Genomic DNA, 24605 nt, shown 5'->3' on the forward strand with positions numbered 1-24605 from the left:
AGCCGAGGTGGCGCAGCAGTTAGAGTGCAGTATGCAGGCCACTTTAGCTGACTGTGTTCAGCAGGTCAGTGGTTCAAATCTCACCGGCTCAAGGTTGACTCAGCCTTCCATCCTTCCGGGGTAGGTAAAATGAGGACCCAGATTGTTGTGGGAAATGTAAATGTATATATACATTGCTTAATGGTGTACACCGCTTAGAGAATGCTTGCACTTAAAGCGGTATATAAGTCTCATAAATAAATAAATAATAAATATTGAAGAGTACTGGGTCTAAGATGGAAGCTTGTAGTGCCCCACTGCTTACGTCTCTCTATGTAGATGCAGAACCATTAAGGACAACTCGTTGAGTATGGTTTGTCAGTCAGTTATAAAACCATCATATGGTGATGATGTCTATCCCACATTTTTCTAGTTTACCAAGAAGTAGGTTGTGGTCTACTTTGTCAAATGCCTTGCTGCAGTCTAAGTATACTATGTCCAAAATATTTTGTTGGTCTACTAATTTAGTTACTTTGTCAAAGAATGAAATAAGATTGGTTTGTCATGATTTGTTTTTAACAAACATGTGTTGACTATTAGTTATAACTTTATTTGTTTCTATATTTTTACAGATCTGTTTTTTATTATTATTTTTCAGTATCTTCCCAGGTATTGATGTTAGCCTGATAGGTCTGTAGTTTCCTGGGTCTGTGTTTTTTTGTTTGTTTGTTTGTTTGTTTTTGGAAAGAAGGGAATCACAATATTCTGGTAGTTCCAATATTCTGGTAGTTCCCCGGTGCTCCATGATTTTTGAAATATATAGTACAATGGTTCTGAGATAACATCTGCCAGCTCTTTCAGAACTCTGGGATGTAATCCATTAGATTCATATTCATCAAAATCAGACAGGTGTTCTCTTACCATTTTCTTAGCTTTAAAAATATTTTATTTTTGGAAATATATCTGAGAAAATAAGTATTGGCAACAGTGTGATTTATTTTTAGTTTGATGATTGTGCCAATATTTACTTTCCAGAACTAGATAAAGAAATGTAAATTGCTTTGACAGAAATTATAAATTCATTTTGGATCACAACAATCAACATGAATGACATTTATCAAACAGTTACGCCTATGTCTTTGAAGGTCCTCATGCCAAAGAGAAAAAAATACAGTGGGTTTCTTCAGAATTAATAATATATGTGGAGTGGAGAAAAGATCCCAGTTTTGCAAATGATTCCAGAAACTATTAGTACAATATTCTCCTCCTTTCTCTTTCCTCAGTTTAGACACTTATTTGCTATACTGTACATTTATGTTTTCTTTCTTACTTTCTGGGAGGAGGCTTCATGGTACTGGAAGCAGAACATCCAGATTCAGTCACAGTTATGTTTCATACAGTATTGATCTTGTGAACTCTAAAGCTTCCTCCTTTCATTATGTATTCAAGATGGACAGTGATTAATATTTATATGTTACTTATATGTAAGGGTATATACATATGTTGTATATAGTATGTTTAAATGTGTGTTGTGTATATGTACATTTTGAGGGCAAACAACTAAATTTCATTTTTAATGTGTGTCATTATGTTCACAATAAAAAATAACAATAAAAGTTATCTTTCTGTCTGTCTGTCTATCTAATGCTCCGGTGGTCCACAACTTATTTCTAAAACCAGCAACTTACTTCCCCAATAAGAGGGCTTATTCCATCTGATTCATTTATCCACACTTTCATCCGTTCTCCCCTTACATAGGCTTCGTAAGAGGTATTGTTCATGAGATTATTGACAGAAATGGCAGGATCCTTTAAGAAAAGAAATTAAAAATGTTAAACTTTCTAAACCTTTGCACAATTATGCAATTGCTTGTACTCCTGCAGAAGATAGCAGGGGTGCTTTGCTATGCTACAAAGCAGAACAAAGTCGACAAACTCTACTTTACATATTCTCATCACTGTAGGACAGGACTTGTAAATTGACATCATTGAACATGCTCAGATTCTGTAAAAGACATCTTGTATCTTGCTTGCAGCCTTGCTTTCTGCCACTAAATTGCCAGATACCATTGGAGAGCAGCTGCTAAGGCACAATTAATATTCTGTTTATTTTTGCTATCTGTTGGATTTTTTTTAAAAAAAATATGGAAATAGAATTACGATATCCATTGACTATTGATTACAGTACAGTACAAACAAAGTGGGCAACCTTTCAGTATATTTAATAGTATGGGAAAGTCAAGGACCATCATTAAGGATGAAGATGTAAAACAGTTGAGGCCATGTTGGCAAAGAATTGTTCATTTTTAACTTTTTAATATTATTGTAATGCTTCCATCACACATTTCTTGTGCTCTTTGTTTTAAAATTCATCTATGATCCATTGATCAACAAAAACCTATAAGTCAAGGAAGGTTTATAGGTTTGCAGGGACTAGATAAATAATTAGTAGACTCTTCTGTTCCTGAATAAAATAATACTGTTTCATCAGGTTTCCATTACTTTTATTGAATCAGATGAGATGAAGAGAAATCATAGTACAAATAAGGAAGAAAAATTGGGAAGTTTAGAAGTAATAATAGCAAAAACGTAATGTTTCAGGAAAGAGAAGAAATTGTAATGATATGGATAGGCAAGACATTTGGCATTATAACATAATATATATATGAGCCGTAACATAATATATATGAGACATGGTGACGCAGTGATTAGAATGTCATAATTCAGTTCACTGTCAGGAGTTCGATCCCTGACTGGCTTAAGGTTGACTCAGCCTTCCATCCTTCTGAGGTCAGTAAAATGAGGACCCAGATTGTTGGGGACAGTATGCTGACTCTGTAAACCACTTAGAGAAGGCTGTAAAGCACTATGAAGTGGTATATAACTCTAACTGCTATTGCTATATGCAAACAATTGCTGATAAACTGTTTCAATAATTGCTTCACTGTTTAAATTAATAAGAATTACCAGTATGATGACATATTTCTGTCCATGGTCATGAAGGTCTTGGACAAATTCAGGGAGGCCTGCAAAGTTTATCTTATCATAAGTGAAATCTTTCTTATCTTCCATGTAGTCAATATCAGTATATTGAACATCCTGGAAAGAAAAATGCAGACATTGGAAATGTTGAATTTTTATACTATTTCAACCGAGGCAGAACTGTGAGGAATCATCATTATCACCAACACCAAGATCATCATAGTCTAGATGAAGAATACTAAGAAAAAGGAAAGAGAATTGGTGCTGATGAGTTTTTTAACTCAAGATAAAATAATTGGATACATTAATTCTGTATCTTATCTAAGTCTCCATTGGACAATCATACTTTGATGGAGCATAAAAGGTTCATTTGGTTTCTTGTATTCTGTTAACAATGTTATATTCAGAAAACTAGATTTTCTTTGAATCTGCAACACTGGCTCATTATAAAAGCCAATATACCCCCATACCCAATTTTCATTACCATAAAAACTTGCTATATAGCCACCCTAATTTTTTTCTCTAATGTATATAAAAAAGTAAAATAGATTGATTTATCCTTTAATATTGCAAAGGACATTGGTTTCTCCCAACATATACTTTTAATGGTAGAAAGAAAATGCATATGTTGTTATCTGATGAAGCTGATATTTTGGCTAAGGGAACTGTTCCTTGCATTAGCTAAGTTAAATATTCACAGGTGTGACAAAATTCAGCATCTGTTTTCATTTTAATTCTTCAGCCTCCAGGGAGACTTAACTAGATTTCCAGCAAGTATAAATTCTTGTAAAATGACATTCTTGATTTTATTCTCTCTATATTGCCTAAACATTGACAATTTCATTGAAACCCTATCTAACTTTGATCCTTTACTAAACCACCAGGCTTCTAGAAGATATCCAAAGACATATTTCATTTATTTTGATTGAATCTAGATTCAGAATGATTGATGTGGGGGAAAAGCACTGTAACTTCTTTAGCCAGTGTGCCCAAAGGTGCTTTTTCATGAAGCAACTGGACTTTCTTGCTTTTCTTTAAAGACATCTCACTTCTTATCCAAGAAGCTTCTTCAACTCTGACTGGATGGTGGGGAATGGAAGGATTTATACTCCTTGCAGACAGCTGGTCATTTGCATTCTTTTAGAGCAGGGGTCTTCAAACCTGGCCCTTTTATGACTTGTGGACTTCAACTCCCAGAATTCCTCAGCCAGGCACGCTGGCTGAAGAATTCTGGGAGTTGAAGTCCACAAGTCATAAAAGGGCCAAGTTTGAAGACCCATGTTTTAGAGACTCATTGAGGCAACCTGGAGGCTTATCTGTGTCATCACGGTCACCTGAGTAGTGCAAATGTGTGGAGCCTTCTTGGAACTGCTGAAAGGACTGTGTTGTAGATAGATGATGCCATATCCTTCCCCCCCCTGTTGAAAGAGGCTGTTCAATTTTGACATAGATGGCCTCTGACCCCTCTTTCAAACCAGTAGTCCTTTCTGTCCAAAATGTGCATGTTGTTGTCTTTAAAAGAGTGACTTTGGTCTTTTAAATGCAGATGGACTGCTGAATCTTGTCCTGATGGGTTTGTTCTCCTATGTTGTTCATGCATTTATGAAGTGGTTGTTTTGTTTACCAAATGTACAGATCTGCATATGGCTCACTGCATTGTACTGCATATACCACCTTGCTCAGTTTGTGTCTGGGTATTTTATCCTTCCACTTAGTGTATTTGTGTGTTTGAAGTGTGCACGTATGTTGTGTTGGCTGAAGATCCTCCTGAGCTTTTCTGATATTCCTGCAAATATGGAATGACAATGTTGCTTCATTTATTGTTTTCTTCTTTGTCTGTTGTGGAGGATCTCCTTCTGGGTCTGTTTTGGTCATTTGCATTCTTTTAGAGAGTCATTGAGGCCACCTATCATTGAGGACACAGATAAATCTCCAGATGGTATCAATAACTCTCTAAAAGAATGTAAATGACCATCTGTCTGCAAGGAGTATAAATACTTCCATTCCCCACCATCCAGTCAGAGCTGAAGAAGCTTCTTGTATGAGAAGCAAAATGTCTTCAAAGAAAAAACAAGAAAGTCTAGTTACCTCATGAAAAACACCTTTGGTATAATTATGACCTGGATGACTAAAAATCTCCATAAACACTTAGCCAGTGTAAATTCCACCAGTTGTATCAAGAGTAGGCAATCTACTACTAAAATTATATGTGGTCCCAATGTCTTTTCTAGTAAACAGCATAACCCATTTTAAAGGACAAAGGAAACATTTCTCACTGTGTTAAAGTAGGAAGCACATAAAGATTGTACTATCCTAAAATATCCTAAATGTAGGAAATAACCAGGCTAAGAGATCAAAAGCTTATCAGTTTTGAGTCCATTCATGCCCACAAGAGATCTAAGTGCAATTCATCTTGAATTCCATTGACTCTTATCTACCACTAATTTGCTTTGAATATTAGTATTTCAGATTCTTGCAGAGTGCTTTAGCATGCAATATACCTATATCAACTGCCTAAAATCCTGATTTCCTGCACTTGACACTAAAAAATATTAAAATCAAATACAAAATATTTTTTAAAAGTCCTAAAATAGATTTGCATTTAGTTATTTTTTTTAAAAAAAAAATCCAGTTAGCCCAAACCAGGAGATAAAGATTATTAAATCCTAACCCTGTCCACTTTGTGAATCAACCCATTCATTGTGACCTCCTATTTTCTACCTCCCCCCAAAAAAAGTGAAGTGTATCCTCTAATCCCAAATTTATCCATTCCTGGATTACAACCTCCCTTCCTTACTTGGTCTTCGTACTGGCTTGCTTTCCCAAGCATGATGTTGTCACTGAATTATGACAAAATTAAAACAATGACATTAAAACTTCCCACATAATTTATGGTTTCTTTTTCCATGAGATTAACAACTAAAAGACTATCAGTGGATTATGCATATCGTAACAAATTGAGAGCTCATAATAAAAATAGCAAAAGTCCTGTAAGAATGGGACCTTAATTTGGTTAAAACTGAATTTATTAAATGAGCATGGATTTGCTTACTGTGCTCATGCTTCAAATGAAACTAGCCATCAAATTCTACCTTCAACATTATGAATCCTTCTAGAATTGTATCTTTCTGCTGAACACAGTAGCACAGTCAAATGGTATTTGAGTATTCAAAAAAACTGATTTTCCCTTCCAATCAATAATGTACTGATTTATTAATTAAACATATGTATAAAGCCACCCAATTTTCACACAGTGACTGCATTCCTTCTCCACCCATACATATTTACTTACATAAGGTATTCCAGCTGCACGATTCCTTTCCACTACAACTTTCACATCATTTAGATCGGTGTAATTCCATCGACAGATATGGAAACCGAGATTCCAATAGGAAGGCATCCATGGAAGCCCTATTAACTTTAGAATTAAAATACAAAACAAAATTTAAGAGGGGAGCATTCCCTTTTGCATTGTATTGTTTATAGAGTAGGATAATATTTTCTTGAAATGTAGGCAAAGAAGAAGACTACTGAAATCTCTGTACCATCATGTTACTACACAAGTTATATTCATATTGATATAGTTATCTATCAAAAATGTAACACAGTTTTAAGATGCCACGAGAATGCAGAAGAAATTTAGATTCCGGTTTTACTTTATTCCCATTGCCTGACCCTAGGAATACATGAGTCAGTATCAATGCTTGGTAGTACTTTGGAGTTGCATGAAATTGAACAGCAGCAGCAAAAATAGCAACAGAAATCTTCCTCCAGATAATTCAAAACTACTAATTAATGATTTTGATGAACTGTTAAGAGAGGATGGAATATTTGGAAGAGAGTTACATATTTATGACATGTAGGATTTGAAGGCCAGAATTATATTTATCTAATCCTGAAAGATATTCATAGGGCAGTGACAACGGGGGGGAGGGGGGGGGCTTTGTCATTTCTGCTTGTGTATCTGGTATGTCTTTCTTAAAATAATGTCTATGAATATTTTATGTTGTTAGTTCAATAAAAGATAACTATAACATGTTCTGCAAAGTCCTTTAAACTTAACTGGATTGTTATGATTAAATTCCAAGCTGCTATGGTTATATCTAGAAAGAGTACATCAAATCATCCAATACTAGTCCTAACAACTAACTCTCGTACTGTTATTAACTTTGATTCTGGGTTTAGTTGAAGTGACTTGGACATTGTGACTGTAGAGAAGGATATTTTATAAAATAATCTGACAATTTCACTCCTCTTCTGGAATTTGTCTCTTACTACTAGATAGAAACAGAGCAGAAAGGACTTATACAGATGGCATTTTTACTTAACAGCGCTCCCTTCTAGAATAGCTTCTCAAGAAAAGCAAATCAACTCTTACAACGATGAACAACATATAGAGTTTTGAGGGGGAACTCATCAAATTTGCGGATGACACCAAGCTGGCAGGAATAGCCAACACTCCAGAAGACAGGCTTAAGATACAGGAGGACCTGGACAGACTTGAACACTGGGCACTATCTAACAAAATGAAATTCAATGGTGAAAAAAGTAAGGTTCTACATTTAGGCAAGAAAAACCAAATGTACAGGTATAGTATAGGGGGTACCTTGCTCAATAGTAGTAACTGTGAAAGGGATCTCGGAGTCCTAGTAGACAATCACTTAAATATGAGCCAGCAGTGTGCTGCAGCTGCCAAAAAAGCCAACACAGTGCTGGGCTGCATTAACAGAGGGATAGAATCAAGATCACGTGAAGCATTAATACAGCTTTACAATGCCTTGGTAAGGCCACACTTGGAATATTGCATCCAGTTTTGGTCACCACAATGTAAAAAAGATGTTGAGACTCTAGAAAGAGTACAGAGAAGAGCAACAAAGATGATTAGGGGACTAGAAGCTAAAACATATAAGGAACGGTTGCTGGAATTGGGTATGTCTAGTTTAATGAAGAGAAGGACAAGGGGTGACATGATAGCAGTGTTCCAATATCTCAGGGGTTGCCACAAAGAAGAGGGAGTCAAGCTATTCTCCAAGGCACCTGAAGGCAGCACGAGAAGCAATGGATGGAAACTGATCAAGGAGAGAAGCAACTTAGAACTAAGGAGAAACTTCCTGACATTTAGAACAATTAACCAATGGAACAACCTGCCTCCAGACGCAGTGAATGCTCCAACACTGGAAGTTTTTAAGAAGAGACTGGACAGCCATTTGTCTGAAATAGTGTAGGGTTCCTGCCTGAGCAGGGGGTTGGGCTTGATGACCTCCAAGTTTCCTTCCAACTTTATTATTACTATTATTATTATTATTATTATTATTATTATTATTATTATTATTATTTCAGCAGGATTTTGGCTTGTTTAAAGGTTGTGCTTAAGAAAAAAAATATTTTAATGTAAAGTCTTTTGAATATTTACCACACAAGTGGTAGGCTATAGATTAATTGTTATACAGGTAGTCCTTGACTTACAACCATTTATTTAGTGATGTTCAAAGTTACAGTGGCTCAGAAAAAAGTAATTTATGATTGTTCACCATTAACACGCCTGGTGACATGATCAGTTGTTTGGCAACTGGCATTTATTTATGATGGTTGCAGGGCCCCAGGATCATGGGATCACCCCTTGTGACCTTCTGACAAGCAAAGTCAATGGAAAAAACAGATTTACATAAGAACCGTAACAGTTGCAGTGATTCACTTAATCACTGCAAGAAAGCTTGTAAAATGAGACAAAATTTACTTAACAACTATCTTGCTTAGCAATGGAAATTTGGGGCTCAGTTGTGGTCATAAGTCAAGGAGTGCCTATATAGCAAAGGGAGGTATAGATCACCTTAATTTAATAGAGTGCTATATAACATATTATTTACTGCATCTTCTATCCACCTTTCCAAGTTCAAGAGAAGGCCTGATGGCATTTAATGTACACAGAATAAAATTATTTGCAAAAATCATTTTGGCAAGAAATAATAGTGCAATAAATAATATTGCCTCAGATTGCCCAAGGATCTGCTGTTCTACAGAAGAATTATTGAGTCTGTCATTTGTAGGTCAATATCTGTCTGGTTTGGCACAGCAACCAAACAGGACAGATACAGACTTCAACAGAAAGTTAGGACTGCAGAAAAAACAATCACAATCAGCCTGCCTTCCATTGAGGATCTATGTACTGCAAGAACCAGAAATAGGGATGAGAAAATATCTATATACCTCTTACATCCTGGACATAATCTATTTCAACTTGTCCCCTAAGGACACTGCTATAGAGCATTGCATACCAAAACAACCAGACATGCTGTAAGGACCCACCCCACTTTGCATCTTAAGAAGACAGAACTCTTGGAATATTTCTTCCAACAGGCATCTTTATTGAAAGAAAATGGTTGCAGGCATTCTAGACAGGACTTGGGGGCCAAGCCTTATGGTTCAAGGTTTTAAGGGGTTCCCAGCAACCCCACCCCACCATCCTTCCAGTGACAATCTCATGTGTTACATTTCCACCTCCCTTGTCCACACTGCCGGTGGAAGGGAGACTTCAGAGAGGAGCAGATGAAAGTTAATGGCCACATTGTTATGGTTAGTCCTTTTGGTGGTATCCACATTCAGTCTCTTTTGAAGGAAGTGAGGGCCATAAAACCCCTTTGTTCATCTTCCTTTCCCTTCATCATATGACAGAATCCATAGAGGGCAGAAATGGGGTTTTCCATAGTTGATAACTAGAGATGAAATATAATTGGATTCTGACACATGCTATCACTCTGCTGAGCACTTAATTCCCACAACTCTTTCTCATTTTTCATCTTCTCTTCTTTCCTACTATCTTCTCCTGTTTGATTCTTGTGATTTAAAAGTTGTTTATAACTTATGATAAAAGACTGTAATTGTGATTTATGACCTATGACCTTCTTGTTTACATGTACACAGTGAGCCAGATATGCACCATAGATAAATTCTTTGTGTGTCTGATCACACTTGGCCAATAAAGAATTCTATTCTATTCTATTCTATTCTATTCTATTCTATTCTATTCTATTCTATTCTATTCTATTCTATTCTATTCTATTCTATTCTTTGCTGTGCTGTGCTGTGCTTTGCTGTGCTGTCCTATCCTATCCTATCCTATCCTATCCTCTAAGATCCATGATACTTATTGTTACTGAAAGTTGCAAAAGTAGTAGCAATTTACCATTAATAATAGTCTTATACAAGTCTGTTAAAATAATGAGATGACAGATCATCAAGGACCAAGTAGAAACATTATAGAAAAACATACCAATAGATATTCTTGGACTACTTGCTCTGGAGTATTTCCTAAGAAAACGTAGAAATCTAAAATTCCACCAATTGTTCTGTATGTTACAGCTGGAGCAGGTTGAAGAGCAAAATCTGTCAGGAGAAATTCTTAAAATTAACTGAAACTTAAATACAAGAATATTATCTTTATTTCTACTCCTAAACTATTGTGGAAATTTAATATATGAATGAATAGGAATCTTCCCTGGATCAGCATGTGCCTTTCAAAGTTTTTGCATACAGTATTTCAGTTTTCCATTGGAATTCTCAGTTGTAAGAAGAATCCCAATATACTTCTAATGGTCTAACAAATTTTGCACTAAGCCAAGATTTCCAGATCTCTTGAAGATAGTATAAATCTACAGATGTTAATATCTTGCTTGTAAAAACTACATTAAAAACTGAAAAGTTTTGCTAGAAATGTCCGTGTAGATGATGATATCTTATAAAAGTTATTACTCTGCTGTGGATTTTGAAATTTTTCATATAGATCTTTAGCTTGCTTTCTTTTAATTGGAAAATAGTGATTCTTGTCAAACCTGTTGCCAGGTTAGCTAATCCTCCTACTACATTTTTCTTATCTTCCTCTAAATTTTTAACTGTCTTAAAATAATCAGATAGGATTTTCCCTTCTTCTGTAGCAACTTCTAGTCTGACTGCAGACCTGAATCCTCAATATAATAATTGCATACATTACACTTCCATTATGCCACATAATGCTAATAGAAATATTGATCCTGATAATAGTTGTTTTAATATAGAGAATGGTAGTGCAATAAATGAGCTGAAATTTTCATAAAAAATTTTTGAGTTAGTAGGAACAGTTATCCATTATAGTTATATTTATCCTCAATAGAATTTTATAATTTATACGTAGCATATAAAAGTTCAGCTTCTTCACAAATTAGAATGGATTTACATTTCTCACTCCAAGAAGTTTTTTCTCGCCTATTAGGCCAAAGCATGAAACCACACTGACCTTGGCTAATCAACTATTATTTATATTTATTTATTTAAATCTATTATATCTACCCATTCCAGTTGACTTTGAGTGGCTATAATAATCATTGATCTATAATCTCTGAAACCTATTAAACAGTAGTCCAAAACTATTCTTAACTGTTCCTTGAGAATCTCATAAAGATTGAATGTTTAGAGAGATTGAGTGATTTAAAGGTGGAAATTACTGTATGTTGAGGATTCCAATTTAACCATATAGACATAGGTCAATTAACTTTTAACATCTATAAAAAAATACTTTAGAGAACATTATTTAACTGTAAAACTTCACTGAAAACACATTTTAGTAGAGCTGCATAGAAACACATCTAGAAGAAAAACAACATAGAAGCAATATGGAATTCATCATAAATATTTATGCTGCCTTGGTAGAATGCTTACAAATGGACCTAGTGTGATTTGAGAAGGAAAAGCAGTAATCTTATATTTGCTAACCGACCATGACATTGCCTCACCAAGATTAAGGATTTAATTTTGAATAGATAGGATCACACTGTTACACAATTAGATTCTCACTATTGTTAGTTAGAACAATGTAATTGGAATACAACTTTCTCAGAATAAATGTATTGGATGAAAAATGTATAGTATAAGACATACCTGCTGATTACCTCTTGTGCATTTATCATATAAATACATGTGTAGAAAATTATATAAAGAAAGCCATATGATTTTTATCAAAATCATAAATCATTTCCTTACCCATGGCATTACTGTTCATAAGGAATACTCCAAATGAATGTCCACTCTTATCTTCCAGACATAAGAAGAAAGTCTGGGCACCATACAGGTTACTCATATCCTTTGAAGGAAATAACAACAATATATGAATACTGAAGTCCTAAGTCAGTGATGGCGAACCTTTTAGAGACTGAGTGCCCAAACTGCAACCCAAAACCCACTTATTTATTGCCGGGTGCCAGGTAGTCGTGGCTCATTGGGTGGGCATGGCTGTGGTGGTCATGGCAGATTGGGTGGGTGTGGCCAAGGTGGGCGTGATCACCTCAATGGGGAGGGATGCCTGTGGGGGCCGGGCAAGGTTGGGGGAGATCCAGGGGTTTCTGGCAGATGGGGTGTGGACAGGAGGCTTGTCCTGCAGGGTGAGGCAAGGCAAGGCGAGGCAGGGTGGGGTGCCATTGTCACAGGGCAAAGTGAGGCAGGGGCTGGGACGGCTGCTGCCTGACACCATTGGCCCCTGCACACAGAGGCCAGTGAGCACATGGATGCTGGAATATATCTGGCAATATGGGACCTCAGTGAGTTAGTGGGCAGCTGGTTGACAGTTGCCATCTCCAGGGCATGGTGCGCGTGCCCAGAGAGAGGGCTCTGAGTGCCGCCTCTGGCACGCGTGCAATAGGTTCACCACCACTGTCCTAAGTATTGAAATGACCTTTAATTTGAGTAAAGAACCACACAGCATATGTCCTTGAATTTAGACCACAGATAATGACATTCAGTGTTTTCAAGTATGTATTGTTAATCTGCTTCTTGCACTACTATCTAAAATCAGTGGATCTACTGGTTCTATAACAATATAATTTATGCAGGCACTTGACATAAGATTATTTCTGAAGATATGTCTGTGTATGTGTGTGTGTGTGTGTGTGTGTGTGTTTCTATATTATTTTTACTTATTCTGGGAGACGGAGAGGTGTTATTTGATTTAATGTGCTACAAGCTCTATTGGGAAAACTCTTTTTGAAGACCAGATTGCAAAGTAAGAAAGTAAAAGAAAATTAAAATACACAATATTTGTCTTTATTCAAATTTGAAAAAATCTGGGACAGAACCTAGAACTATATCCTTATAATTCCTCCTCCTCCTCCTCCTCTTCCTCCTCCTCCTCCTCCATCATTGAAAGTTACAATGCCACTAAAAAAATACAACCATTTTTTTACACTGTTGCAGCATCTCCATAGTCATGTGAACAAAATTGGACGTTTGACAATTGACGTGTATTTATGACAATTGCTGTGTCCCAGGTCACCTTTTGTGATCTTCTGACAAGCAAAATCAATGGAAAAGACAGATTCATTTAACAATCATGTTACTAACATACCAACTGCACTTATCAACCATGGCAAGAAAAGTCATGAAAGGGGGCAAAATTCACAATTATCTTGCTTAGCAAAAGAAATGTTGGGCTCAATTGTGGTCATAATTTGAGGATTACCTGTATTTCTAGCAAGTGAGCTGTGCTTTCTTCCTTTGTGGTTCTCCTTTATGCCTTGCCTGAATTTTAAATATCATGTAATGCTGTCCTATCATGTTATTCATAGCAATGTCAGAATCACACTTCTTGTGAAAAATGGAATTACAATTCAAAAATATGTATTATCCTTTCATTGATACAGAATCTATTGCATTTTCATTTATTTTAATGCTTTAGAGTCCAACACCAAAGATGCAGAATCAGAAGAAGATACTTACCCCATTAGGAAAAGCATCCCGGGTAAAGATAGGCCATGTTTTCCAGTTAAAATCATGCCGATATTGTCTATGCACATGTTCTCCTACGCCATAAACATTCCAGCTAGGCACTCTAATGGAAAGCTGCAAGAACTGGTCCGCATATATGAGAGGTCCTATACTGGTGTTGAAGCTGTTTGAATTATCAAATGTATTATGCTTTTCATAAACTGGACTTTTTTTTATAAAAAATGCATTTAATTCACATTGTATTCATACTAAGCATTCCTTGTGAAGAAAAAAAAAGGCTAAGCAAAAGATCAGCATTTGTCTTTAGTGACATAAAAGCTCAAAATTGGGTCACAGAAAGAGCTATAGTCACCGAGACAGGACACTACAGGACACCGGAAACATTTGGAAGAATAGATAATAGGTCTTTATTCCTTAACAGGCATTGCTCACTTTCTTGACTGCTGCTGATGTATTGTTTTAATTATCCCATTTCAATATTGTGATAAGGACATTACATAAATAAATGATGGCAGTCAAACTTCCCAGAAGGATGGTTATTTCTGATTCTTGCCTAAGTGTGTAGGAACAATGAATACTGAATGCACTTACATTTCATGTTGAACAACAGAGCTACAGATAACAAAATCTGGTATGAAAAGTGCAAAAACATTTTCTGATTTAGAGTCTTTTCTTATGACCCTGTTGAACATGCAAGCATCTTATGGTCTATGAGATGTTTTCTATTACACATGTGTGCAGTTCAAATAACTGCATTTACTGCGTTTTTTTTTAAAGTGTTTTAAAATTAATTGTCAATATATTAGCAACAGTTCTCAAAGTGTAGTTTGGGTACCTCTGAGAGCTCCTGAGACCCTTTCAGAGAGTCTGTAAAGATAAAAAACATCTCTCAATATAAATTTATAATACAATAAATATTGACAGATGTAGCCCACATAAATCAAAGCTGTGTGAGATTCTCAGTCATTTTTAAGAACGTAAAAGGAGTCTGAGATTTGAGAATTGCTAAATAATTAATCTTAGGGTGGGGAAGTGGTTGAACAATTATGAACTGTGGGTTTCCTATAAAAAAAAACCCAGGAAATATAACTTACAGGACTTTATTATTGCTATTCCTGATCACACTGATTCCAAAAGGATTTTCTGTGACTTCTATACGATACATTAAATTGGTTGCTTTAGATCCCTGAAAAGGTTGAATGTTTTCATGTGGGACTTCATATCTATCTTTGTTGGCAGGATCTGTAATCTGTTAAAACCATAAAGTTTAAAATAAAATAAATGTTGACATAGTGAATGCACAACTTTCCCTCATATTAAAGATTCTTAATTGGTGAAACCTGGGTCAGATTTAATAAATGCAATTATATTAGTCTTGTAATAAAAAATAAGGATCCAACATCAAACCCCAACCCACTTATATTTTTTTGGTCCAAATAAGATGCCAGAAAGCAACTATGCTTTAAGCATCCTCAGATAGTTATCAGTAGATAATATAGCAAGCACTAATATGATAGGTAAAAGCTTTAGACAAATTCTAGGGACCTTCTTTCAAATGTAAGGGATGAATATAAAGGATGTATTGTTTCATCTTCTACATCTCCTATTATTTATTTTAAGTATTAATCAATCCAACTACTCAATAAAGATATAGAATTCCCATAATTGATTAGATTGAGGTGTTGTCTATGGACAATAAAATGTACACTATTGTAACCAAACAAATAAAATATGATTTGTGTAAGACCATAAAGAGGACTTGTAACTCCACCCCTTTAAGCTTTGGGTTCTGATATCAAAAGTTGTGTTTCAATGTATTTGTGCTCTGATCTTTACAGTCTCTTGTGTTGTAAAAGATGGTATTTGTTAGAGAAATCTCCATAGCTGCAAATTTCTAGACTGACTAAGCATTCTGTGTTCCCAAAAATCAAAATCATCTTTTTAGTTGTTTCATCATCTTGTTATCAGAAATTCAAAGCAATGACTTTCAATAACCTTTAAAGTATGTTAAAAACAGTTTTCAGACTTGCGGAATGCTTCATTTTTTATGTATGAAATGCTTCATTTTTTATGTATCAAATCCTACACTGAGCCCCAATGGTGCAGGGGTTAGGATGCAGTATTGCAGGCAAACTATGCCCACAGCCAGGAGTTCTATCTTAGTAATAGTAATAGTAGTAAAGTTGGAAGGGACCTTGGAGGTCATCTAGTCCAACCCCCTGCTCGGGCAGGAAACCCTACGCTATTTCGGACAAATGGCTGTCCAGTCTCTTCTTAAAAACTTCCAGTGTTGGAGCATTTACTGCTTCTGGAGGCAGGCTGTTCCACTGATTCATTGTTCTCACTGTCAGGAAGTTTCTCCTTAGTTCTAGGTTGCTTCTCTCCTTGATTAGTTTCCACCCGTTGCTTCTTGTCCTGCCTTCAGGTGCTTTGGAAAATAGCTTAAATCCCTCTTCTTTATGGCAGCCCCTGAGATATTGGAATACTGCTATCATGTCCCCCCTTGTCCTTCTCTTCGTTAAACTAGACATACCCAATTCTAGCAACCGTTCCTTATATGTTTAGCCTCCAGTCCCCTAATCATCTTTGTTGCTCTTCTCTGTACTCTTTCTAGAGTCTCAACATCTTTTTTACATCGTGGTGACCAAAACTGGATGCATCTTGACAGAGGTCAAGGTTGACTCAGCCTTTCATCCTTCCAAGGTTGGTAAAATGAGGACCCAGATTGTTTAGGGAAAAATGCTGACATTGTAAACTGCCCAGAGATGCTATAAAGCACTATGGGGCGTTATATAAGTCTAAGTGCTATTGCTATTGCTACATCATCACAGGCATTCAATTCAAAAGTTTACAGTATAAAGGCTTCATACCTGCTTTTTACTAATAGAATTAAATCTGGCAAACCAAACAGAGGGATTTCTCAGTGAATATCTGAAATGTCCTGAAAAATTTCATATTGGCTATGAACTAACATGAAATGATGAACTTAAGGCAGTTTTTCCTGGAATATATTTTCGTAGAAAGTACCTTTCAATATATATTTTAAGTAGCTTGTTCCTAAATAAATATGAAATAGGACACAGTATGCTTATACTAATTAGCCTTAAGATGCAGAACATTTTACTTTAAGATTATAAATCTTAAGATTGGTTTTGTTTTAAATACAATATTCTATAATTGGACAACACACCCTTTCAAATGAATATTTTATTTTTATCTTTGAAGATACAGAATAGATCTGAGCTGCAAAATTCCAGATGTTTACCATATGCTAGCAAAGATTTAGTGCTTTCTATATCTCTTTGCTGTTATCTAATGGACAGCTGGAGTTTTACAATCCAGATCTAGAATATCTAGAAAAAATGATGACATTGTACAGACTGAAAATAGGACATTTGCCTGCAATTTCTGCACAGTGATATTTAGCCCAATGATACATTATGGTATCAGCTTGTCATTCATTCATCTCTTCATTAGGGAGTCCTAATGTCACATGTTCCGACTAATGAAGCACTTCAAAGAACTTTCAGGCATGTTTCCTAAAGTCTTTATTTGCAGAGCTACAATTTTTGCCGGTCACCATGTTGGACTGGTTAATGCCAGAATCTGAACTTCCTGTCGCTGGCATCAAGCTTTCCTTGCTCAACCCCTCCCTTCTCATGCAGTCACAGGTCACATTATCCAATTAGTGAGAAGGTCAAATGTTTACTTCCTCTTTCTTTCCCGGGCTTTTTCCCCGCTCAGTCTAAGCTAAGTATTAACCCAATAAATGCCAGACAGTTTTGCATATTGTCAAAGCAAGAATATACAGTATTTGCAGCATTGACACCTAATAGGTTTAGTTGCTACCACTCACATTCCATGATTTTCTGGTTGAACATATTTCATTTAAAAAAAACATTCTAACCTTAAAATGAAATCGGTGTGCTGTTTGGTATTCCGTGATGAGGTGAACCTTTTCAATATCACTTCCAAACAGGGACGGAGAAGGTAGTCTTACTAGAGTAGCTTCAAATCCTAGAAGGGAGGGAAGGAAGAAAGGCTGTTACTTCCAGTATTGACAATAACAGTAGTAATCTGTGGTCTACTAAGTACTCCTCTTCCAGGACAAAGGAAAGTAAAAGAGTAGGGCATGCAGTTTACTGATAAACTGTTCTGTCCACTTTGGCCCTTAGATTAAATCTGCATTCAACATATCTGAAGCATTTTTCAAACCAGCTTCTTTTTTTTTTTACGTAACAATCAAATAAAGGAAGTTGAATCAGACAATGAATTATAGAGCAAAACAGGCTTTGAACCTATACTGCCTTTCTCCATTGCATGGAAGCTGCTGCTCCTGAAAAAAGCTATAGGAATTTTATGCATTGCATTTAGTCATTGATAAATTTACAAGGATTAAACGAACTGCATTGACTTCTGTTTGCTAATGGACCAGGTTTCAAAAAAAAAATTGCTTAATTTGTAAGGTTCTAAAAAACACTGGATCTGTACATGAAGCAAAAGGAAGATCATCTTAAGTCCTGGAAACATTCTCAGATACTTTCCTAGTTCTGTTACAACTTGTGGGTTCTCAGATCCATGTGAATCATTAATATCCCATTTTTATGGTGCTCAATTAACAATTAGTTTTATTTATTTATTTATGGTAGTCATAGTAAACAAACAATGCATAACAAAATACTGGAAAAATAATTTATTTTTTATATCTATTCATTTTATATTTAGAAATGACAAAAATATAGAAAACAAATCCTCAATTTTAACTCTACCTCCTAGCTAAAATAACTACAAACCCCAACTTCTTATTAACTAGCAAAAGGTTTTTAACAAACATGCTAACTTAGCCTCCTAACTCAGAAAGTTTAAAAATTTAGGAGAGGCTGTTTCTCTTTCCCATATTAATTGGTGCAGACATGAAAAAGATACTTGATCTATCCAATTTTAAGATTAATAGTAAGAAAGAGATTAAGCATTAAGTTTACCCATATGCTGAAAATATTTTTATATTACATTTTATATTCATTGCCTTATTTTCATGATCTGGGCATGTTTTATGCCTATAAATATTTAATCAGTCTGGAAATTAGGTTTCTTTTGCTTACCTGAATTTGTATCTGATATGCTTCCTTGAACTTGGTACCCATGGTTTTTTGAAAAGTAGCACCAAGGTACATGTGTTTCATTCTGAGGATCCCAGCAACAGCCACGGAGTACACACAGATCCTGTATCATCAGCAATAAAAGGAAATCAGAAGTGACCATCAAAATAAACTCCATATTAATTTTTGGACAATAGCATGTGTGTAATCATTAATGACAAGCAAGCTGCACAGTTTGAAATCAACTATCACTGACTTTTTAAGTGGATTTATAGTTTTCATATATTTGATTTATTTTGCAAATACATTTGTACTTATAGGTGGTCCAAATTACCAGTAAGAGTTGGTTTTCAGACTTACAAACATTCAACTGTTACATTAGCAATAGTAGCTAACCTATCTGTTATCAGTAAAAAGAACTTCCTTTCCTACTTAGGGTGTGGAAAAATGACTAGTAAAGTCTCTTTCTTAATATACTTTGGGATTAATTCTAAATTTAAAATTAATTCACTTGCTGGAAAATGTGTGCTGCTACTCTTCCAAACTTAATACACCTTTTAAAGGGAACTCTGAGAACTGGGGAAAAAAATACATTCAGTTCAGTCAGCTGCCAAAAGCCTGACAAACCTTTAGTAAAAGGAAATATGGAAATTCACTTTCTTCCAATAACTGGACCAAAACAGGAATAGATCCTATTCCTTTCATACAATGGGGATATCATTTTGGGGTGTGAGAAATGTACAACTACACAAACTATTTCAATGATGCAGCTTAAGTAATATCTTCACCACACGTCACAGCAATGGATATTAATCCCAATAGCTAGTCCAAACAGAGTCATGACTTGGAAATTCACCACCAAGATGTTTTCCAATTACAATTCAGAAGGTGAAAGGCTGACAGGCCAGCTGAAAAGCAGCAAAGCCGTTGGCTGAAAATTGTAGTCCTGCAGAAATTATAAAGAATAATGCTGACTAGTGGATTCCAATTCTGGCTGCCTTCTTCACATTTACTAACTCCTCTGGATAGTTTTCAGAAGACTGATATGATTGTAATTGTTCCTGTTCACAAGAAAGGGCTCACATTTGATCTAATTAACTATTATTCCATTAGTTTCCTAAGCCTATTGGGAAAGCTATGTAGAAAGCACCTTTATGATAAATTCAAGGACTGGATGGATAATGAGGAAATCATTGCAGATGAACAGACAGAGAAGACCTGATTTTATACCATCTGACTGAAAGATGTACTACGTGAACAAAGAATCCCTCTGCAGAGTTTAAATTGGCTTTTGATATTAAATGGCAAAAAACTGAGTCTTCTTGAATGGTTCTTTACTCTTATCAGAAATCTTTATCATAGGAACTAGATGAGAATTACAGAGTACTCTCTCCCCTCACCACCAAGTATAGGCAGTCTCCCCTTTGATGCAATTCCATAAATAGATTGTTGCATTTCAATGAACTTCAAGTCCCAGCTGGCTGAGTGTGGGCAGCTAACTTGGATTTTATCTGAGAGTTATTTTTGCTTTCTGTAATTATTTTTGTTCGTTCTGTATTTAGTTAATTCATTGTTTTTTCCCTCTGTCTTTTCTTTTGTATTATTTTTTTATACTATGGAATTAGAACTTTATTTTTATTTATTTATTAAATTTGTTTGATGCCCATCTCACCTGAGGCTTATATTTACTATAAACATATACTTTAGTTCTCATGTAGAACTGTGCAATGTTATTGATGACTTGTGTGCATTTACTGATCACAGTGAGCCATGCATCTTCTAATGTTTGCTGGAAGAGGTTGTATAAATAGATAACAGTCCTTATATGATGGCAAGTACAACTTTACATGTCTCAAAAGCTTTATTTCACTGCCTCCTAGTCCAATGTCAGAATGTTGCAAAACCTATCTTTCAGGAATGCCAAGCCAATGCACTATGCCAAATAAATCTTTGATTTATAGAGGGAAATTTGAGTAAGCAGATAGATAGTATCTGACTTTTTCAAGAATTATTCGTTCAGATTTTTCTGGAAATAAGTATTAAATACCCATTTCCTACTTTAACTCTCTCAAATCCCAAAGGACTGACAAATTAAGAAGAAAGGCCACAGTTGCATATATTCCCTCCTCAGTAACACCTCTTTTTTCCAGCATTTTTTGAATCTATACTCAAATGTTAAATTTGCTGGGGAAATAAAGAAGAAATATTAATTTAAACCTGTACTTGAAATGATTAATTTCATAAGCAGCATAGAGACTTTTTATGGGAAATAAAAAGGATCTTCCAACTAATTAGTAACATATTAGTTATTAAGTATTTTAGAAGAGAAAGAAGCTCAGAATGCTATATCATTTTTCCATTATATCAGAACAACATCTTTCATACTTAGCATTCTTCATACATTTAAGGAATTACTTTGGGTCTGGATTAATTCTGAAGCAAATTCGGCTGGTTCCATTCATCACTAAGCAGAAATAGAAAGACATTGATGGTATTTTAAAAAATATTATCTCGGTTTTCTAAGTTACAGGAGCCAGTTATCCCACAAGCATTTACATTTGTATATATTTATGTATTCAGCCTTCCCACACAAGAATGATACACACACACACACACACACACACACACACACACACACACATACACAAATTATTGACTGCAAAAGTTTTTGCTAAAATGCATTTGGCAATACATTCAAAGATGAAGTCTTCACTCATTCCTTTGATTCACTAATCTCTTTTTTCATAACTGGTCTTTAAAGAGAGTTTTGTATTAATCAAGAATCAAGTACCAGCCATCATTTGGATGTTATCCCAGAATCTACGTGATTCCTCTTATATGACATTACAAACAATTAATTTAAATAAAAGTTCTTAATCACTAATGTAAATGTTTCTTAACTGAAAAGTTGATCTCTTATCACAAAAGAATTACAGATTAGAAGGAAAACATATTTTGGAGCTAAATTCTTGTGTAGCTTTATTAAATACATGACATTAACTTTTCCATGACTAACTTCAAAAGTACTCTCTGAATTGTAAATATGCTTATTAATTCTAATATGTTCCTCAGTTAACATGCACATATTTATTAAATTATGCTATTTCTAATTTTAGGAAAAGTTTTGTTTTATTTTTTATTTAATGGGATTTAAGGGGAAAAAAACTGTAAAAAAATAACCTGTATATTGCTGGTGCTCCCATAATTTCCTCTTAAAAGAAAGAAAAAAAGAACCTACATTTTAAAATTGAATTCAACTGTTCCCACTACATTGTCCATTCAATTTTTTGGGGTTACAGGGCTTTATCTTTTACTTTTTGCAGGATATTTTTTTATTTTCCAGACTGCCCTTCTGTATATTGGTCCTGTTGGTCTCCCATCCAGGTCCTAATAGGGCCTAACCCTATTTAGCTTTTTGATGCTTGTTAAAATTGTCTGGCTGAGGAATTCTAGGCATTGAAGGCTGCAAGTCTTTAAGTTGCCAAATTTGGAGGCCCCTGCTCTATATAGACTTTGTGATTGCTTATTTTTGTTTTGTTTTTAAAGAAATAATGTTTTACCTTGAACAATCCCAATCCCCATCACTTGATTCCTTTAGCTAACAAAATAACACTGCAGGATCACAATTCTGAATTAGTAATGTGAACCTCTGATTAACAAGGAAAGTTTTCCCATGTCTTCTCTTGAAAAGCATAAAAAAAAGTTATAAGGATTTACTAGTTTAGTATTCTCTACTTCAAGTTTCATTATCAAATATAGTCTAAGAGGAATCACATGCAGTTAGGCGTAACTAAACGTGGACTATTATACACAATCAAATTAGCAACAGAATACACTTCCCCATTCCCTTTTGACACATTTGACTGAATCAGAGTATCAAGCTAGTTGCCTAAGCAGCAAATGGTCTCCCTCCCCCCATACATATACATACGCTACCCAATTTTTCAAAAAAAAAGTGTGTAGGAAGTGGTTATGAAAAGTATTTCATTTTCAGAAGGGAAGGCCACTTCATGGGGGAAAAACAGGTGCTAACATTTTGATGAACAAATCTTTTGGTGTTCCAAATTACCACATTAAATAATAACTGTCATCACTCTTATAAAAAAGTTATCTTTTCAATCTATGGGTGGAATGTGTCTTTCCCAATCTCAGGCCTGGGAGTTTGAGATTTCCGCACAGTATCTTAACTGTTCCTAGCATTGCACTCTTCTGGACAGAGAGCTCTGATATTGTCCCTCAGATCTGTTGGAACCATTGTCCCAGCTTAGGAGTCACAGCCGCAAATGCTCCTACCATCACTGGAACCATAGGCTGAGGCCAGAAACAGCTATAAATATTTCCTCTACAGAAATTAAATCCTGGCAACAATAAAATTTCCACTGGTCAATATTGCAAGTTGCTTGATATCAGATATTAGATAGATGATAGACAGATAGATGATAGATAGATAGATAGATAGATAGATAGATAGATAGATAGATAGGTGATAAAAGAGAGAGAGAATTAATAGATGGATGGACAAACAGACAAATGTACTCTTTGTGTTCTGAGAACCCCAGAATCCTCTTAACCTACTCTCCTATCCTCTTGAATCAACAGTCATTGGGCTGTTTCTCTGTGTTAAGATTGGCAGGTGCTTTTAAATACAATATTTCCATGTGGACTATGCACTGTTGGTTTCTGCCTACTAGATTCATCTTTTACATATGGAAAAAAGCTTTTCCTCTTCTAATAATTACAGGATTAAAAAAGACAACTTTGAATATATAGGGAACCTTCTAAAAACCAACAGCATGTATTATCATCTATTCCTTACAGGCACCTTCTGCGAGAATATCATTACTGAACAAGACTACTCTAGCTTAGTGAACTCAATGGCTTTCTAGTTGGCTTAAACTATACAAGCTGGTTATTTCCTGGTATGTGAAAACTATTCTATTCAGGTATTTATGTATAAGTATTAAATTATATAGTGCTGAAGCTGACATGAGAGTTAAACTTATGTCCTTGACTTCTTTTAATGAAACAACTTGTTTTTAATGAAAATAAAGTAATGACTTTCAAAATAAGATTTTTGTCATGCAGTCTATTGATCCAAAGTTCTGTATCACTGGCTGCATTTCAATATCATGATAAACTAATTTCCTCCACCACAGGTTCTTCCAGTGTATTAAAGGCCATGAAGGATTCTGAAACTTTTGCTTAAATAAACTTGCATGATCAAGAGCTGACAAGCTGCTGTTAACCTTAGTGATGGTTTACTGAAAAAGTAAATAATTTCTTTTACAGCTACGTAGAGGAAGATTCCTTTCTGTCTATTTAATAAGTAGCATATAATAATAGGTAAAAAAATTGTGTTCAAAGTCTGAGCAGTCAAACAAGGAGACACAAACTAATTGGTAGTCTCAGACTGCAATGAACAAAGTCGTACATTCAATTTTGCAGATTGTTGGCAGTGTAGATACAGAGATAGCTAAGGAAATGATTGAAGCCTGAGAAACAAGCCTTTTGTTGGTCAACAGGAGTGCTGATTTACCACCAGCTTATCAAGTACTTAAGTGCCAAGGATTTGGAAGCACAGGAAACAATAGCATAAGGAAACAACAGCCAATCTTCTGCCATCAACACATCAGTCAACCACATAAGGAAGGCACCACATAAATACAAAGCATAGAATAGCCCAAAACACATATTCTGGTAGAGAGAAGTTTTCTGAGGATGGGGTCCAGCATGAGTCCAAAAGCTCAAAAGACTAAATCTCTGGTCCTGGTAACTGACCTAGATTGGATCTTGCAAC

General features: G+C 35.3%; 1 protein-coding gene across 2 annotated transcripts in view; it reads right to left on the reverse strand.

The window, feature by feature from the left end:
- LOC120307462 (maltase-glucoamylase, intestinal-like) overlaps positions 1-24605 on the reverse strand; it is a 139218-nt gene that overhangs the window by 45701 nt on the left and 68912 nt on the right. For both annotated transcript variants that reach the window (XM_039342280.1, XM_039342279.1), the window contains exons 4-12: positions 18812-18932; positions 17617-17726; positions 14804-14958; positions 13701-13872; positions 11973-12072; positions 10231-10343; positions 6253-6378; positions 2946-3077; positions 1668-1787 (exon numbers count right to left, since the gene is read on the reverse strand). In XM_039342280.1, coding sequence (XP_039198214.1) covers positions 1668-1787; positions 2946-3077; positions 6253-6378; positions 10231-10343; positions 11973-12072; positions 13701-13872; positions 14804-14958; positions 17617-17726; positions 18812-18932 — 1149 coding nt within the window. The remainder of the gene's footprint in view (positions 1-1667; positions 1788-2945; positions 3078-6252; positions 6379-10230; positions 10344-11972; positions 12073-13700; positions 13873-14803; positions 14959-17616; positions 17727-18811; positions 18933-24605) is intronic.

Source organism: Crotalus tigris, unplaced genomic scaffold (assembly GCF_016545835.1).
Source record: "Crotalus tigris isolate CLP2741 ecotype Arizona unplaced genomic scaffold, ASM1654583v1 scf7180000017783.2778290, whole genome shotgun sequence".
Lineage (NCBI taxonomy): Eukaryota > Metazoa > Chordata > Lepidosauria > Squamata > Viperidae > Crotalus > Crotalus tigris.